The 20,805-nt window shown below is 34.8% G+C and overlaps 2 protein-coding genes across 2 annotated transcripts in view; one reads left to right on the top strand and one right to left on the bottom strand.

Annotated features, from left to right (window-relative positions):
* Positions 1–5,804: 5,804 nt before the first annotated feature.
* Positions 5,805–20,805, bottom strand: part of LOC145687257 (neuropeptide FF receptor 1-like) — a 432,839-nt gene continuing 417,838 nt past the window's right edge. Inside the window, exon 2 of the mRNA XM_081760733.1 lies at positions 5,805–5,994. Within this exon, the coding sequence (XP_081616859.1) occupies positions 5,805–5,993 (189 nt within the window). The 5' untranslated portion in view covers position 5,994. The remainder of the gene's footprint in view (positions 5,995–20,805) is intronic.
* Positions 14,660–20,805, top strand: part of LOC145687712 (apolipoprotein D-like) — a 75,630-nt gene continuing 69,484 nt past the window's right edge. Inside the window, exon 1 of the mRNA XM_081761165.1 lies at positions 14,660–14,792. Coding sequence (XP_081617291.1) covers positions 14,688–14,792 — 105 coding nt within the window. The 5' untranslated portion in view covers positions 14,660–14,687. The remainder of the gene's footprint in view (positions 14,793–20,805) is intronic.

Here is a 20,805-nt window from a genome sequence, read left to right as displayed (position 1 = left end):
CTCAAAACAGCAAGCATTTTCTCAAAGTTAAAGTAGAAAAGTTTTAATTCTGAAAACGCTCTAAGCATGGGTTCGAATCCTACCTCTTAAATATGAACTTTTCACGTCTTTTATTTATCTGTGTTACTGATTCTTCTGTTCTAAAATTCAAAGGAAACTGAATGAAGTTCAAGTTGTCAAATTAATTCAAAGATAAGAAAAAGATGAACATTAATTCTTAAATTTGAAAATAGTCTACATTATCGCTTTGCAATCGGGAGTCCTCGAGTTAGAATTATGCGGGTTATCTTAGTGACTGAGATTGAATGATTTCGTTGATGTGTCAGTATTTTTTTATATTATCTTATTAAATGTTTCCAGATCAAAATGATTTAAGGGACCACGTTTGCAAGGGACGGTATTGTCAACATGCGTACCACACACACGTTGGCGGATGCATATTCCCATGGTACACTGTAAAAATTCGTTGTGTTATTTCAACGACATGCCTATATGTTAACACGATTGTGTTAAAATATAACACAAACAATTGGCTAGAACAACTCACTCTCCATTTAGAGCTGTGTGTCAAATGCTGGTAGTTGAAATGACACACAGCCTGTGTGTTAAATTAACACAAATGTAGAATATTCGGTGTTGTTTTCTGCGTGATTGCCAAATATGTTGGGCATCTAATTATAAAGGCTTATGAATTGAAGCTACAGACAAACACAGTAGAAAGAAATACTTAAACAAATCCAGGTAAACGCAAAATTTCATCTCCCACATTTGATGCATTTATTGCTTCTTTTTCTAAGCGATTGTGTACTAGAATCAACAAACGCATCAACTTTATTAGATGGCAACTTTCGCATATCATTTGAAAATGAATATGGAAGAACAATAAAATAAAGTAAATAGACAGTCGTCATTTTGTTATAAAATTACATGGCGAGCAGATTTTATTTTATCCCGAACGGTTATCGTCGAATATGCGCGGTTTAAAGGAGCACTCTGATTAGCCAAATTTAAAAGACCTCAATAATTTATCCCTCTACAAGCGATGCTTTCTTCATCGCCTACGTGGACCACGTGCCTAAGTCGGAAGAGCATGCGGCTAGAAATCGAAAGATGGGTGGTTCGTGACCTCCCCCCGCCACTGGAGTATTTTTTTCTTACTTGTATTTTTTTGTAGACTCAACATAATGTAAACACATAATGTAAATACGTATAACATAATGTAAACATATAGGCGATTTAACATAGTTTGAGGGAGTAATTTTGTGGTTCATTAACGCTTACGGCACGGCTCAACACCGGTTGTGTTAAAGATGTAACACACCCCCTGCGTTAAACGCCAACACCACGGGGTCTGTGTTGAAATAACACCGCATAGTGGTAGTCACGCTGGAACCACTGCCTTGTGTTAAAATTGAGTTGAATTAACACAACCATTTTTACTATGTACGGTTTTCACTCATCAATACCGATTTGGACTCAATGTACGGCCCGGCGCGGTGTTGTCCATGATCAATTGATGTATCCCATATACATGTACCCAAAGTACTAAATGGAACACAGTATTTTACCTTCCTGCAGGATACACTGCCCGATTTACTGAAAAATGTTCCCCTAACAATTAGCTGCAGCATGCGGCACATGCATAGTGCACCCGCGCACTTCAATGCAAATGTCCGCTAGTGTTAGAACAACAACGTCCCAAGACGTTGGATCTGGCTTGACGACCCAGTGCATTGGATTGCCCCGTCTTTGGACCTGAATCTATTAAATTTTTATTTGTGGGGACGGTAACGCCCCCACCCACAAAAGCTCAAGCGAATCCAACACAATCAAACCAAAGTAAATTAGTAAGGTTGTTTATCCCGTGTACTATCTAGAAAACCCTCTGTAGAAGGGACTACAGAGGGCAGCCTCAACGAGGATCATAGTCTAGTTCAACCATACTGTTGACAATCAAATATTGGAAAAGGTTAAGCACTCAATATTAACATAATATTATGAGAATAAATCAAATGAATTCATTCAAATAGCAATTTCATTACAACGTTAAGTTGGAAGTAAATATACCTAGGTATATGGATGATATGTTAGATTATCGTATGTTCACCACATTCAAAGGCTAATATCAAAGAATATCAAAGCTTCCTTTGTAAGAAATAAAAAAAAAACCTCTTCTTCCTAAAAGTCCTAGCCCTAGAAAGTTTCAAATGGTAGATATCCAGGAAAGTAATTTTAAATACTTAATCCGAAAATTAGTTAACTTCAAGAAAATTAACTTAGACAACTGAAATTTTAATAATAACAAAGCAACAACCAAAGGTAGTGGCATGAAGGACTACTTTCCTTCTTTTCAAGAAATGAGTGTTTCCCCTTATTAAGCGTGTGAATAAAGTAACTTTTTTTTAGAAATATTAATATATCGATCTCAAATGAAATGGGGGCCGCGGTGGCGCACTGGTAGAGCGTTCACCTGTGGTGCATGGGGTCCTTGGCTTGATCCAGCTCACTCCAAGTGAACTCTGTGGTGGACAGGTACGTGTACGTGAGTTTTCTTGGGGTTCTTCCTTTTCCCACACCTTATTTATTCCACCATTTCACTTATTTATCATCATTACTGTCTCCTTTAATCGTGGGACATAAAAATATTTCATTTCATTTTTCGAATAAAAAGTTTTTCCTCACTCTCCCCATATGCACAAGGTCTGCTGGAAAAATATCCGACCATAGTTTCGAAGAAACAATATACTCACCTGGTGTTTTCGTTGTCCTAATCCTCTTCAAACTTGTTCCCTTCTGCTGCCACACAACGAGACTTTCCACTGCTCGGAACAGACCTGGAACCCCTCATGGGGAAGTGCTGCGAAAGCAGCCATCACTTTGCTCTATATGTCCTCTCGGGGGCGAAAGAGAGTTCTTCTATGGTACCTTTTCATTTTTGAGAACAGCCAAAAGTCTCATGGACTTTGGCGAGCCATTGGAATACTGTGCTATGCCGAAAAAGACAATTACATGAACTGCATGAATGGAATCATTATCCAGGTGCAGTCTTCTGGACTTTGAGTTCCAGATATCTGGTCATTTCAAACTAAGTGCGTTACATGAACGACGGTAGATGTCTAAAGAACAGTGCTATACTCTTGTGCGTCCTTCCTCTTCGTGCTCATTATGTGGATTGTCACGACAATCGCAGAACGCAATCAATATTGTTTTGATTTTGCTACGCACCTGGCGAACATTTCTGGGTATTTGCTGGGCCTCGACGAGATCGGATATACAAGTAACAACTGAGTCGATTCTGATTTCGTTTTCGGATCCTATCTTTACACCCAAATCTTTATAATTTTAGACCCTCGCCGAAACCACACAAGAGAACCAAATATAACCACTCCTCTACAACAGTAGACTCAAGTGACAGAACGCCACCTGGAGTCTAACTCTTATGGAACCCTCTTCCACGACGCAAAGTGTTGTCAACCTACTCCATGTAGTTTGCTATAAAAAAAAACATGGAAGGTCGGATAGATTTCAGACAGGCCTTGCATGTGTGACCAACACAGACGGATTCATAATAAATCAGATCAAACTGAATTGATTGTAACATTTGCAAATGATGCGCGTGTGTTCATATATTTATGAAGATTAACATCATATGACATCAAAAGCATCATTAGACGCAACTATCGTACGTAACGTGCGTCAATCTAAATCACATGCAATAGCGGAAAAGAATCACGACGAGAGTTTAATTATAATTTATAAATGAATGAAGATATAACGTCAAATACTCATGTATGCAGACCCCTAGTGGCGAATTCAGACCTATGTTTATATAGGATGATTTATATTATAAGAATCTCCACCTTCAGCGCAAGCACATGTCACCACAACACGTGCTGCTATTCACAAACACCACAAGCAGACAAGAAACTACAGCCAGAAAGATACGAAACCAAAATGATGGAGCCCGACTAGGAACGAGGCACCAGAAGACCATCTATAAAAGCGGAGCTCGAAGAGGAATTATCAGCTGACCGCTGTTCAAATAAAACACACCAGCTCCCGAGGTCACCTTGGACTAAGGAGTTCACCTATACCTAAACCCGAAGTCGCCTTGGACTAGGGGATTCTAACTACACCTAAACCTCGCGAAGCTGCATTGGTTTGAAGAGGTTTCCTACAAGTATTCATCTAAAATCTCTGCAGATGCCCTGCAGGCTGCAATGAGCTGAAGGGGCAGCGTGCAAAAGACATTTATCATTCATCTTTGTCGATCATAAGGAAAGACACTATTAGATTATTCTTTGTAAATTCAGAGTTATTTGTATTTGGGTTTCGTAATAAAATTGGTGAAGAGGAAAACATCCGGAACGATATTGACTCTACCTACAAGACATTACAATATAGAAGCACTTCGAAGCATCTTGTAATAATTCCACAGACAGGGCTGTGGGCCCCGAAATCCTCCAACCTATTCAACTTGGATTTCTTTAGTTGAAGTACAGGGTATATGTTAACGAACTACGCATGTTAAAACAGTTGAAGGAAAATATTTCACCTGAAATCAGGAATATCACTTGAGAAACACTGCGGCAAATTGTGGAAAATATGCAATAGTGTATAGAAGCGTGAATTGATGGAAGCAACACACACTTTCCGCTCCTGCTCCAAATCCAATAACACTATTACATTACTGTCTATAGGTAATATTTTATATTACAGCTCACTTTTCCTAGCTGATTTTATAAGAATAGTTCTTTATAAATACATGTTTTGTATATTAATTGATATTCCGCCATCCCTAAGGCTCGCCTGCATGCTAACGACATATTTTGGTGTCATGCAAAAGGCAGAGTAGCTAGCAAGAACTATAGTTGACCTTAAACTACTAGGAGTGTGACTGACAGACTAAGGTGTCTTGCTTTTATAAGAAGGACATATTTTATACTAGGTATGCATTAATTACAAACTTGGAGCGAATCAATCGAACTTTATTGACAATTCATACAATGTTTTAGTGCATAAGTTGTTTTCGTGAACGAACACGACATACAAATAGTTGAATTCAGCATATCAGCGACAAATATAAGGGATATGAAAAATTGTGATTGGAGAACAAAACGAAAGGAGCTTCGCCCTATTGTTTATGCTAAAAAATCTATTTTCCATTGTTTACAATGAGAATTCATGCGCCAAATGCTTTACCAAGGTTAAGTATATAGGCATTTCATTGTTCAGTGATTATTCCTCAATGGTAAGTCCGATCGGATCATGCCACTCCTCGTGACACTCAGCATGCGCTTCCGGACCTCCATATCAAATTTGGTTAAGAAAAGTTCAAGTATCTCTGAGATACAGTTCTTTCGGTGATTACACCCCATGGTATGTGTGACCGGGGCGTGTGACCTTTAGGACGCAGCCCATGCTCCGGAATCCCCCTGTCAAATTTGGTTAGGAACGGTTCAGGCATCTCGGAGGAGTATCCGGATATCCGGTTTATCCGAAGCCTAAGTCGAGTAAAGAGAAGCTTAGTTCCAAAAATATGTATAGTTCATGTGTATGGTGAGCACTTAAGTTAGAAAATTGGCCATTCTATTATTTAAAGAATCATATCCTTATATTAGCAGGTAGTATCAATTAATGCTACATGATTTGTCTATTTTGTTTTATTTTCCATTTTAGTCTTGTTGATCACAATGTTATTCTATTATATGGAAAAGTAGACTTTCATTGAAATACATAAGAATGCGAAGTGGAACAATGACATCATAATCCACAGAATATGTTACTCAAGCCAAATAGCGTACTTACCTTTCGAGACTAACTGCTGTGAGATTCAGGACGGATGCAGCAGCTGACAGCATCTCAACGTAGCACGCTAGTTTACACAGGGTGCCGTCTTGGCTCCAGGCGTTTGCGAAGTACTCTATTGTTTCCAGAGGTACGCAGAACAACAGTAACAGCAAATCTGCTACAGCCAAACTCACTAGAAACATACTGCAAAACAAACAATAAAAAGTTTCTTATTACTTTAAATAAATAGTAAGCACTGAGAAAAATATACAGAATTATAGCTAGATAGAAATTTTGTTTATTTATTAATCATTTGAAGAAATGATCGAACTGGCAATATTTTTGCTGATGTTAACAAAGTGGTCTTGCGTTGCATTAGGGCGAAGGTTCTAATGCGTGAATATTTTCAAATTATATTCTTCCATTTAATAACATATATAACAAGTTGAGTCACAACGAAAATTTCTCTTAACCTTTGAGGATTATGAGTTAATACATTATGAAGAAAAGAAGTCAGTTGTCTTCACGGTTTAAACTTTTTTATATATAAATTACAATTTTTAAGGAAATTATGCTGACTATAGAAGTCAACACTGTAAAATAAAGACCCGCAGCAACAATGTTTTATTTGACTTTGAAATATGCACTCACCAGCTAAAACATTATGGTCCCCTAATATATGGTATGTCTATTTTTGGGGCGCAGGGCAGCAGCAATACGGTTCGACATGAAAGCAGTAAAGCTCCGGTTGGTGCCTGGAAACATGACAAATCACATCTGTCCACTCAAATAAGGAAATTCCTATAAACTCCTCGGAGGGGGCGATGAGCTGGGATATTGTGTTCAAAGTCATCCAAGAAATAGTTCAATTAGGTTGAGATAGGATAGGTTTGACGTTCATTGCAACAGTTAAAAATCAACACTGTGCTCGTCAAACCACTGCCGCACAACGTTGGCTTTACGAAAAGCTTTGCCCTGCTGAAAGACGCCATTGCCAGCTGGAAACATGGCCTACATGAAAGGGTATACATGATCAGTAATGATCTGCTGATAGCTAGAGGCCATTATGGTGCTCTCCACACGCACTACTGAGCCCATGGATCTTACATGAATATTCTTCAGATCAGAATAGAGCCACCACCTGTCTGACGTCGTTCTACCGTGAACATCTCGAGAAGTTATCCCCCGGAAAACTACGGCCTCTGACACGGCCATCAAGTAATTAAAACATTATCGTGATTTATCGGACGATGCAACGTTGTACCATTGATCGGTGGTGCAATGACGATGGGCACGTGCTCATTCTAGTTCCAATCGACAATAACATTGTTGTGCATGTTGGAAATCGGTTGCAGAGGCCTATATCTAACATATACTACGAAGTGAGTACTCATACCACACTCCTGCTCTGTCGACTGTCAAAAAAATTGTTAAATTATGTTGTTAATTATGTCAAGTTTGCGCCATATCATGTTGTGCTTAGCTCGACAGTCCACGATATCCAACGTCTTTAATGATGTGTGGCTGCCCCCGTTTGGTGCTGTTTTTTTCCTCTTCCAACCTTTGGAAGACACTAACCATGGCAACTCGCGAACATCCGGCAAGTCGCGGTGTTTCCAAGATGTTCGTTTCTAGCCGTCTGATCATTACAAACTGTCCCCTATCAAACATTAATATATCACCACCATCTTCGTTATACGCACAAACACTTCATTAACTGATCGAGTGAGATAACTGTCACCATTTTGTGAGTGATTTTCATGTGCTCCGTGAGTCCTACGTCATTCTAACGATTTTCTTCAAAAAGTATCGATTGATTATAATGATTGGGCTGGTTAGTGTAAATTAGTTTATTTCCAAACCTTTTTCTTTGAGTTTACAAGGTTAATAGCAGACAGACGGACATGTCGATTATAAAAACGTTTCCTTATTTAGTTATGAATTCTATGCCAATAAATATGGAACGCACTTCCATTATTCAAAGCTACAATTTACGAAGAGCGTGGAAGGGTTTTCCACTTACGAACCTAGCTCGACAAGAAATGAACCTAGAGAAAAGTGGTTGTAGATATAATAAACTAATAGTTATTCTTTCTAATTTCCACATTGCATAACAATACTGTATCTGTGTAATGTTTTTTTTTTATGAAGGATGGTTAGGTTTCTACTTAGGATCACTGAAATACCCAACAGATATATGATCAAGTTCATGTTTGTAGCAATACTTTAACCTTTTCAAAAATAGCATCATAAGATCTCTAGCAAAGTAGAAATTACGAGGGAATTGCAGAGCATATGTATTCCCCTTCCTTACTCAGAATGCAGACAAATTAATTTTCACAAAGTAATTCCAGACAACGTAATGGAAGGTAATGAATCCCCGCGGGTAATAAGTGAATGGAATTTATCTTTAATAATTAAGATGCACAGGAAAAAGCGGTAGTAATCCATTTAGAAAGTACAACTAAAGTATAAAATGATTTTCTTTATTTCGTCCCTGTTGGAATATGATTTTTCAAATACCAGTTACAATACAGGATTCTTTCTTTTTGAGCTTTAATTGCATTACTCGGTAGGATTGTATTTAAAAAGCTAAAAGAACGAAAGTTCAATGATATCTATCTAACTAACGCTGCGGCCTATGGAACCCAAAAGTTAAAGGGCGCATTCACAAAACTTATCCATTGACTTCTGTCCTTATCTTACTGAATCTAGTTTCTACATTGGATTCCTATTTCTGAGAGATCACCTTAATATTGCCCTTTAATCTGCACCTAGATCTCCCTAATGACTTTATTTCCGATTGGGTAGCCTGTTCAAATTTTGAAAGCATTCCTAATTTCTTTCATTGTGTCTACATGACCTACACGCCTGAGCCTCCTATATATAATGACCCTAACAATTCTAGGTAACTGGTATAAATTGTGTGATTTCTCGTTATGAAGTTTCCATCATTCCCCGTTCATGTTCCTCTTCGGTTCGAATATTCATCTTAGGATTTTATTTTCAAGTATTTTCAGTCTGCGCTCTTCTCTGAAAATAATAGACTATGTTTTGCAACTATACAATACAACATACATAATTATCTCTTCAAATGTTTTCAGCTTATATTTTTTTGAGAAAATTCGCGAAATCGAGTAAGTTGGGACTGAATAATAACACCAATTCTCTGCTTTTTGTGGACATTTAACTTCATCGTGGATATTTTTTTCGGTCTGTTAATGTTAATCCTAGATATTTCAAAGTGTCCTCTTCAAAGTATTACTTGATATGTTAATATATTGATAGTCTGCAGTGGCTAATTTTCAGACTAATTTTCATATACTTGGTTTTGTAGGCATTTATTTCTAAACACAAGTCCTTATAGGAGTGTAATAAAAACTTATGCATTTCTTTATACTGTTCTCCTGTATGCATTTCGTTATACTAGACTATAAAATTTACATCATCAACATAACCTATAACATTGTTATTGTCATTCAGGTCTAGGACTTGGTTGGTATCTTTTGTTTTCCTTACATTTTATTCCAGGACAAAATAATAATAATGGGTATACTGTTTCTCCTTGTTTCAGGCAGTTCTCGACGTGAAGGCTCCTGGAAAAGTATTTCCGTACTAAGACTTCACTTTGAATTTCATTTAAATACACTTTAACTAGCCTAACTAACTTTCTTTGATACACCAAATTCGATAAGAATGTTGCACATTGTTTTCCTTCTAACCGAGTCGTAGATCAGTTTCAAATATATCATTAAACATTCAACACATTTAATTGCTGATGTTATTCGTCTGTGAACAAAAACCCTGCTCCTAGTTTTGCTTTTACTTACTTGTCTATAAAAGTCATAAATTTTCAGGTCTACCCTGCCTCCTTTCTTTCCCACCTAACTTACTGAACTCCTACCAAATACATCCTAGGTTTTCCTAACTCGCTGATTACGGATTTTCATTTGCCTCTCTTATAAATATTTCTTATATTTCATTTTCTGAATCTCATGTCCATTTTGCTTGGCTGAGGTCAAGTCATCAGTCTTGATGCCAAGCTTATGTCAACGTTTTTGAAGAAGTGTCGTTCTTTTCACAGGATAAAGTTAGGATCTCGACAAACCTCCAGGATATAAGATAACTTCTTGTCGTCTATTTGCGATTACCTATTCAATATTTCTGGAGATAACTTCTATAACAAGAGGCCATCCATATACGGAAATTGAAATGCAAGAAAGGAGGAGGAGGAGGAGAAAGAGAAGAACCAGCAGACTCAAATGTGACACATATATCGCTTAGGTAATAAATGTAAAAAATATTTAAGTTACGGTTCTGAGCAAAGTGCTTCAGCACGTGACCCTAACAGAAAGTTCATAGATCAACAGTACATGGGTCTACTATGGGCGTCCAGAACGCCTGTGATACGTAGAGAGATAAAGGGGATGATGATTTTTGGAATATATCTGAAATATGACAAGTCATGATTCAACTGCACTTCCCTAAGCTCATCAACTGTATTTTGAGCAGACCTTTCGTAAAAAAAGACTTTGTGCAATCATAGGTCCGATGTGGTCATCGGTGTGATGTAGATTAAAGCGTCGGCTAAGCAAGTAGTTGTATTTCGAATCCATTCAGAACATGTAGAATGTCATGTACCACATTCGGCCTCGCGTTATCCTTTAGAAAAGTCATCTTCCAGGACCTTTACTGAGGTGAAAATTGATCAAGCAAGCCATCAGTGTTTCTTTGGCAACTAAAAGACTTATTAATGCCTATTAGATTTAGGCAGGCATGAAATCTAATGACACTTTATATCAGCCTTTCCCAACCTTTTTCAACTTGCGGCACACTACAGGTGCAACTTGAATTCTCGCGGCACACCCATGTATATATATATATATATATATATATATATATATATATATATAATTACTATTATTATTTGTAAATATAAAATACCGTGGTATTTTAATGTGATTACTGATCTCCTTCTTACAGAGAAGAAAGCTCGAGCACTGATTTTCCCCCGTGGTAAATCATTATGCTTATTTTTCATTCTAATTTTAAAAGAGAAAACAATTGCAATGAAATATCGGACTCGGGTTTTTAAAAATCCACTTTCTCTTTCGAAAACTGTATCTAACCTTTAACTAAAAGGGAAGGTCACTAAATAACGAACAAATAAACAAATCTCCTATACTTTAAAACCACAAATGTAGGTAATTTGTATGCATGTTTGCTTTGTTGAATTTATTGAATGATATGTTAAAATTTCAAGTTACGAAATAGTTTGCAACAATAAAGAAGGAATAATGGTCATGACAATGATAAATACGTTTTTCAACATTAAAAATGTACAGAAAAGTAACACAGTATGAAACTTAAAATTGTAGATTTATAGTAGAGGTTCATAGCAATGTGAAATACAAATGTATATTTTCCCCTATGTCTTGCAATTTGGTTCCTATAGAATTAATAATTTGTTTCGATTTCCTCGCGGCACACCAGCGGCCATTTCGCGGCACACCAGTGTGCCGCGGCACACCGGTTGGGAAACGCTGCTTTATATCATAACGAGTGATGCCGAAACGGTATAGTGATCCAAAATGCAGGTGTTCCTCAGCATGCTGTTATGACACTGCCAAACATGTATTCTGAAGACGGTAGCGGAATTCGTGTGCGAAGAGGGCGTCTTGTCATTCGGCTGAATATGCGGTTTACGATACTAAATCAGAAAGGATACAACCTGTAAATTTTTACATCATTAAAACAATAATAAATCTCGATTACTTATATAATAAATTGCAACATCAATAGTTAGTTGATTCATTGATCATCATTCAGTGAATATTATTATGCACTTCAAATTTCAGCTCTATTGAAGCCGCATCTGTGCATGATGTACAGTCAGGGAAAGTTCCTGGGTATATGCGAATATCCGCGCCTTCCAGATGACGTCTAACTCCTTCAAAAATGTCCAGAATATGGTTTCTTGAAAAACTATAGCTATGTGCGCAAAGAGTTCCTCCTTTAAGTTCATGAGATGACTCATCCTTTGGGATCCTCCGACCATGTGACTCGTGCGTATAGGATGTACCGTGCAGCTTTACTGCAAATCATTATAATATCCTTCCATTCTCTATACATTCTGCAAGTGTGGGATAGATCCCATGTCTCTTTCTTGCTGTTGCATTTTCAAAATCCAGAAGTAAAATTATAGATCGAGAAGATGAAATGTTAGCAGTATTATATTTGTTTGTATGTTTACCTCCCATTTACCTAGCTTACATGGAAAATAAGCGTGCAATTTAATATAGAATTATAATAAGAAGAGCCCACACTAGTGACCGAAACCGGGAAAACAGATCACGTCAATCGGTATCAACTTGAAGCAATCCATGATTTTTAGTTGTAGATTGATTGGCTTGAAAGTCATTTAATTTAAACCTCTGAATAAGCTATTGCTCAGAAACTGGAAAGTTTCGTTGTCAATACATGGTTATACGTTTCTTCCAAGAAATGATGTTACTTGTAAGTCAAATGGAAAATGAGCATCATAATGCTCCAAAAATAACACTATTCTTCTTATATATTCATTTTTACACACAATTAGTCATAAACGTGTCAGTTTAGAAATAAACGTTCTGTTAGTAATTTCAGTAAGTTTGGTGGAACATTTATTTATACAATTTGACGATACTGATAAAGTGAACAACATGACCAATATTTATTTTGGATTCCTCATTAACGTTCTGAACTTAATAACATAAATTGTATTGCCCAGTTCTAGCAACTAATATGCCACATACCGAGAACTTCTCTTTAGACTCTCACTTTTTGCAAAACACGTTTAGGCGTATGTTCTACAGTATTCAAAATTTCCAGCCTTGTCGTAATATTTGTCCTGTGCTTTCTTCTTACGATACACATTCATTTGAAATTTTATTCATTGGATCAGATGTTATCGACCGGTATAAAGTTTGGTTATTTCTAGAATTAACCAACAACTGTCTTGCGGTATATTTTACATCATAAGTTCATGATATTTTATTTTAGCCGCGATAATCTTATCGTTATTTTATCCTACAGACCGCTCGACTTATTAAACGTTCACATCAAACCACGTATTTTAATGCATTGGCTATCAAATTCCTTTTCCGAGTTCTTCTAGTGAATATTGTGTATGCATTTTTTCCAATAAACTACGTTCTTTTGTTTTCTGATCAATATTTATAAATATAAGACATACCATCAGAGTAGATAGTTTTACTAAGGTTTCATTACTCACTCATATAGCATAGATTGACTATTGACATGGGACTGATTATGAGTCCCATGGTACCCAACATGTTAAAGATCAACATTATCCCATAGCAGCAAGCATGGAAAGTTTGATCGGTCGCTTATTCATTCTATTAACACACATTTATGTGTTATAGTCTGAGTAGCATCGTTATCGGATTGCGTGCCATAGTAGAGGTTAATTATTAAATCAGAAAGGATACAAACTGTTAATTTTCACACCATTGAAACAATAATAAATCTCTATTAGGTCTACAGTACTTATGAAATAAATTACAACATCAATAGTTAGTTTGTTCATTGATCACCATTCATTGAATATTGCTTTGCACTTCAAATTTCATTAAAAAAAATATATAAAAGGAAATTAGTATTAACCTCTTTCCAGTATTTATTTCCAGATGAAGATTAAATAACTTCTAACGCATGTTAGCATGCAAACACAGATTTATGATTTACAATTACTGAAACAGTCAATAATTAAAACATCTAACCTGAGAAAATTTTATGGACCATCATCTGCCATTTACACTTCTTTACAAATAAAATAATGGAGAACATAGGTGGACAAACTACTAATAAAAGTAGTTCTTGTATAATTTCAGTGCTAAAATCTAAGTTAAATGAAAACAACAACAACAACTAATAATAATAATAATAATAATAATAATAATAATAATAATAATAATAATAATAATAATAATAATAATAATAATAATAATAATAATAAATAGTCAAATAAGAATTGCATACCATACATACGAAAAGTCATTACTGATCCAGAAGGATCTTTGTTATTTTTATTCTCCATTAGGTGCTTGTGTTTAATGTGTATGAATAGTTCATGGAACCTTTTCAATTTTATACATGTATTTCAGACAGAAAGCTAGAATTTTAGGTTTTCTGGCTCTATCATTCTACTGGGAATTGTCTGTTATATTACACACATGGAATAAACTACTGCAAATGTAACTTGCCCTGTAAGATACTAGTTCAATTATCATTCATAGCACCAGTTCACTTATAGTGTACTGACATTTCATATAGATAATGCATTTGGGCATGAATGTTTACATTCAGCAATCGAATGACATGACTTTCAGAAAGTTACATTTGTAGGAACTGGGCACACTCACATTGCACTTGACAAAGCCATCATATCATTTGAATAGATCATTTGCTAAATTGAGCAAACGGAAGTATTTGGTTATGACATGTTAGATGTTTATTCTCATTTCTCAAATCACGGAATAGACTGTCAAACAACAGATTTATATATGGTTATGTCGATGTAAAGCAAATAAAAAGCTGTGTTTAATAATAATTTTGCTTAAAGGTTCAAGGTGAACGTGGAAAAAACTGTCAGGCAACTTTATGCAATAACTTTTTTTTTCCCGCAAGTTGTTTTAAACCCCACTACCCCGTAGTAATATTATTCTTGCGTCGATTATAACTTTATGCTCCAGGAGCGAGATGAAGGACGCAGTTTCCATAATAATTAGTGTTCAGCAAGCGAGAGTTGTTAAGAGGGAGTTGGAATTAAAAGAGTCGCTCTTAAACAAGCGAAAAGAGTCGTCTTTAAAGTTATTACAGAAACAACCACAAATATCATGCTACGTCTTCTTGCAATTCTCGCACTCATAGAAAGTGTTTACTGTCTTGAAGATTTCAAGTGTGCTTGGGTACCTGGAAAGATTGGCTTCAATCCTGAGAAAGTAAGTTTATTAGGTGCATGATTGAATTTAAAGAATTGTGCATATTGAATTAGCTTTGTTAAAATTTAAATAGTGAAGATCATTGCTTAAGTGTAGAAAGAGCTTGAAGTGCGACAAGGTTGAGTCAGATTAAGATTTATAAGCCTGACTGACCATGATGAACGAACTCAAGAAAATTCATTTGTTCAAGTTAAACATTTCTTTTCATATTTCGAAGATGATTTGAGCTAATGTAATTGAGTATGTGTGCAATTTATTTAAGAACATACTTGACGAAACTAGAATTACTGTTCTATAGATATTACTAGAATTAGCAGTTTATCTTAAGTCGCCATAATAACTTAGAAATATTTTCAATTGATAAGGAAGACATTCATACTTTGCAATTCCCAGATAACTAGTCACCACACCACGCCACTTTAGTACGTAATGGAGTTTGGAACAAAATTTCGCTTGTTCGGTTAGCACACTTTCAACTCTTCACAATACCATATGATAGGACTAAAATTAAATGGAGAAGCTAAGATACTGGTCTTGAAACTAGTTCTACAAAGGCGTTTAACATTGTAGGGATGTACAAAATATAACTTGGCATGCCTTTAAACTTTTCAACTCCTTGCGCTTAGCTGGCATAAAATATTATGTGGAATCGCTTATTTTAGACAATTGCCATATATAAGAAAGTTTTAAACAAGTAGAGTGTGTTTTAATATATTAAGCTATTTGGAAATTACCTTAAAATTCTGATATTGCTTTCAGCATGCGTATAACTTTCTCGTAAGTAGAACATAATTTTGAACTAAAACTTTGGTTCGGATAATTTTGTTTTTAAATTCATAATGCAGTACTACAGAAGACTGGAAGATTGTTTATGTGTTATAGTTTGTTTTGCGCGAATTTCATCATCCAGAAATCTTGTATCATTTACATATAAATGGCACAATACAATATTTGTTCTCGATGATTCAAGAATACAAACAGTTATAAAAGTAGATTCAAGTTGTAATTTAATAGTTTAGAAAATATATAACGTTATATTTCTTTCATTCACAAGACACAAAAACTGTTCTGGTACGAGAAAGAAATTTCGATTTCAGCGATTTTGTTCCACTGCTTAAGAATTCACCACATGGGATCAATGGTAAATACTTTTTTTTAAAATATTATTTTAGTCTTGAAGAATAGACCCAGATGTGTATAACGATTTTTTCCCTCTTAACTGATCTTAGAGAGGATAATGCTGCATCAATTTTAATCAGATTACTAACTCTCAAAGTAAGACCAATAGAATCTATTTTTTACTTTCAGATTATCCCAAATAGCAAAGGTCAGGTCAATGTTCAAAATAGTCAAAACAAGCGAATATCGTTCCGAAAAAAGAAAAACACAGAACATCGATAACTGAATGACACATGTATCAAATTAAAGTTCTCACGTCTGTGAAAAGAAAACAATATCAACATTTAATTTCAAATGAAGAAAATGTGAAGTCCAGGTGAAATGTTATTAAATTATTTGCTTTGTAAGACAAATGCCTCTCGAGTAATATTTAAGATTTATAGGAGGAAAAGTTGAGAAAACAGAAGTCCTTTTGTTAAAATCGATATTAACTAATGTCGAGACGAAGAATAACATTGATGTTGCTATGAATTATAGAAACATTTTTACAGGGTGTTTCAGAACAAGACCGACAACGTTTGGAAGGTGATTCCTGACGTCAAGATAAGATGAATGTATAGACTAACCTTGGTGCACAAATGCTTCCTTTCGGAGTTACAAGCTGCCGAAAACCTGAAAAAAATGAAATTAGAAGATCCATATCCTCGATGATATGGGACTTACTATAGTCGGGTCAAGACATCACTTAGGAACTAATATATGCACTATCCACAAATACATGTTTCAGAATCATGCAGTACTCACCCAATTTTGTTTTTTATAGAGGGAGCTTGACTTCGGACATATAATTTGAAGTATTCACCAACTACCTCTATAAAAATTGTTGTGGAAGTACCGCATAATTGTGGAACTTGGAGTTTTGAATAGGGCACATACTAGTTCGTATGTGAAATCTTGACCCAAGTATGGTAGGCACCATAGCTTTGGAACTATGGACCTTTAAAGTTCATTTTTTCATGTTTTCGGCAACCTATAGCTCCGAAAGGAAGCACTTGTGCACCCAGGTTGGTATATTCTTTTTGTCTTATCTTGGTGTCAGGAATTACCTCCCCAATGTTGTCGGCGTTCTTTTGAAATATCCTGTAGAAACTCGAGAATGTATAATTCAATAATAGATAAAAACAACATATAATCGATTTTTTATTTAATATATTTTAGTATTTACTTAAATAGTTGCCAGACACGGCAGTATCAGGAAATTGAAGGTAAAGAAAATGTGTATTCATATTTTAGTTTTCTAAAAAGTGAACACGATGAATATATTTTATACACGTTTAACAACAATGAATTAAGGAACCTAAAATTCTACATCCTAAGTCTTATAGCAACATACATTTTAGCTAGTAATTGTAACTCATGTTTTCTGCGTTAATAATTATTTAATAAGTTATCTGAGGTTAGGGTAGTGAAGTTTCTGTGCATCTAGTGCTGATCATGAGACGAAAGGAAGACGAGAAATAAGATTTTCTCGTCTTGTCTCGTTCATTTTGTAGAAGTATCGTCTCGTCTCGATTATTGAAGGCTTCTTTTTCGTTTCATCCTGATTCTCTGAGACTTGTTTATTCTCGTCTAGAAAATGTCTCGTATCATTTTGTAAATTTATGTACTTGATGTTTTGAAGTAGTCTTGGTAGAAGCTTGGCTTAGTAGGATCGTTAAATGTTACGTGTATGTGGGAATAACTATTGAATCACCAGCATTGATTGAAATGATACATATCATCCAAGAATACATAGCTACTAACTGCAAAGCAATTGATTAGAATAAGACAAATTTCTAGAAAGATTTTATTTGAAATCTGGTAAAGATTTGAAGTATAACATGGATAGCAGCACACAGTTAAGCAAATATCACACAAGGGTATTCCGTTAGAAATTAATTTATGTAGAAATTAACTTCTTTGCTTTTTAACAGGGAACTAACTTCCTCAATAAAAGAAAATAACTGAATATCGCATACATAGTTTAAGCAGTTTAACAGTTAAAGAGTATTGAATAAATTATTTAAGCTTAGACCATTGAATCGTGTAATGATATGCAACAAGGGTTTAGCTTTCATTATTTCTCATCTAATCTATTTACGAGAAGAAATTAAGTATTCATAATATCCTGTGTATTAAAAAGATGATAAATTATATTTTTAAAAAAATACAGTATGATTCCTATGTATTAAATCAAAAGATTAACAATTAAATCATATAGGTAATTTGTGTTCATCGTGTAATGGATTGAGTATTTTTAAACATCGATAAATGCGTTCTCATTGTATTTACAATCCTTTTCTAAATATACAGTTTTCAAGGGGGTACGGTAGCTCAGTGGTAGAGCGCTTACCTTTGATGTGGGTTTTCCTGGGGTACTTCAGTTTCCTTTCACATTGTCATTCCACTAATTATTAGATCATCATTCACTTTTCTTAAACATCTGTCTCAATTAGCCAATATATAGTTTTGTAGTTTTCAAACTATGAATCATGCAACAGTAAATCAGTGTTTGGAATCTAACATAAGATATCGGTTAACAAGTGTAGTGCACGAGGCTCGTGAAATACGTTGTCTCGTCTCGAATTTAAGGTTTTACTTCTCGTCCCATATGTGTCAAATTTGACTGTTTCTTTGTCATCGCATGACACACACACGTACGTATCCCTCCCAAGAAAACAAATCAGAAAGTCATTGAATATTGAACAGTTTTTGGACATGTTATGGTAGAAGGATCATTATGAAATAAAATCAGAGGTATCTCTTTTACTGACACGGAATTACTGAGAAAAAAATCTTAAGGGCTTTGCTTTAGGTTAAGCATTATTCGTTAAGGTGTGTTGCTTGAGAGTTCATTAATTGTATATATTATACAGAGATAACTCTTCAATGATTAGTATTAATTGAAAGATACATATCATCCAGATTCCTTAATCAATATCCATACCCAAAAGAACATAACAGTCGTTTGCAGTATAGAAGTACTAACTACGCAGTAGCAGAGTTTGGCAATGATGTTAAAAAAAAAAGAAAAAAGAAAGAAAAAAATATACAGGGTGTGCCGCTCATTTGATGCATTCTTGTAACTTTTAAACTAATTGACAAAAAATGTCAAAATGTGTATGATGTAATTATCGGAACGGAGCATTATATGGCATCTTCTGTAATATCAAAAGGTTAACAGTGTTGCCAATCCAACATAAACTTCTACTTTTTCAAGGGGCACTATGTCAATTATTAAATATTTCAAAACCACATATAACATGAAAAACATACAATGCCACACTTATCATGCAGTGTTGCAAACTAAGAACGATACAGAATAATGTACATAAAAAATAACAAGCTATTGAAGGTCAACAGTTATAACGCAAGTGTGACTGACTGGATAATACCTAGGTATATAGCCAACGTATTATAATGTCGAATATCACGGTCATAATATGATATAGTTTGAACTATTAAAAACACAACTACAAGAAAGTGAAAATTCGCTTTTTTAAAAAAGAACTTTATTTCGAAAAATAAAATGTTTACGTAAGTACCATATCGTATTACATACATGGTGTTCAATAAGCAAATATCACCCTTTACAGCAATTTGTTATCTCAAAACATTCAGAAGATATGAAACAAATGGTAAAATTTGATATACTGCTTGAAATGGAATATTTGTGGGAACATTTTTAAAACATTTTTTTTATTTACTTTGCTTCTATAACATTACACCAATAATTTTGATAGAGGTAATTACAATAAATTTTTAGAATTACACAATGCTAAGTAGTGTTCCAAACTTTAATAATTTCACTATATCTCAAGGACGGTTTGAGATACAAAATTGCTATAAACGGCACTGTGATCTTCATATCTATTGACAACAATCTATGTAATTCAATGAGGTATTTATGTAAGTAGTTTTTCGAAGTAATTTATTTTGTAAAAAGGCCATTTTTTTTTTATTTTCATGTAGCTTCACTTACATTCATTCGAAATCCATCATACCACAATCATAATATTAGATACTAAAGTACTTTGGACGTGCATTGTCTCGTCTGTCTAATTTGCGTTATTACTGCTATACAGGTCACTAAAATTTAGATGTTTATGATATTGTAGCGTCCTTGGTTTGCAGCACAAAATAATAAATCCAACATTGTAAGTTTTAGTTTAACATGCAAATTTGAAATATGTAATGACCTGGCGTAGTGCTATTTGAAAAAAAAAAATCATCTGTGTGTTGGATTAGCAACATTGTTAACATTCACAGAGTACGCCACAGAGTACGCCAGACAATGTTCTCTTTCCGATATTTCCTTGTACAAAATTTCAGCTTTTTTATCCATTAGTTTGACAATTGCAAGACCATATAAGGAAAATGGTCCCTCTGTATATAAAATGTAATAGAATGTACATAAAATGTAATAGAAATAACACTATACAATTAATTCAATATCACATAAAAATGTTCCGTTAAAAAGTAATTTATGTAGAAAGTAGGGCACCTATCTTTTTAATATGGAAATAGTTTCTCCAATAAAAGTAGCTGAATATATAGTGGTGTAAACAGTTTAGTGGTGAGCTGATCATTAGCGTACGTAAGTTCTATTTATTTACCACTGATTTTAATTGAAAACCAGTAAGTCAGTTCGGCTGCACAGTTTGTAGCGTGTGCGGTCCTAAAACATTGATTTGATTTTTTCTTTAGTCATTTTTATTGACATCTACAGTATAACCAGTACTTTCTCGGAATATGTTTATTTAAATATATGGATTTAATTGTTTTATAGTTATCTGAACAGCTTGTGGTCGGGAAAAAATGCCGTCATTCTACTGCTGTTTTCATGCCCTGAATT

The sequence above is a fragment of the Thermobia domestica genome, chromosome 6 (genome assembly GCF_964235325.1).
Source record: "Thermobia domestica chromosome 6, izTheDome1.hap1.1, whole genome shotgun sequence".
Taxonomy (NCBI): domain Eukaryota; kingdom Metazoa; phylum Arthropoda; class Insecta; order Zygentoma; family Lepismatidae; genus Thermobia; species Thermobia domestica.
The sequence above is the reverse complement of the archived record's forward strand: the minus strand, read 5'-3'. Positions and strand labels throughout refer to the sequence as shown.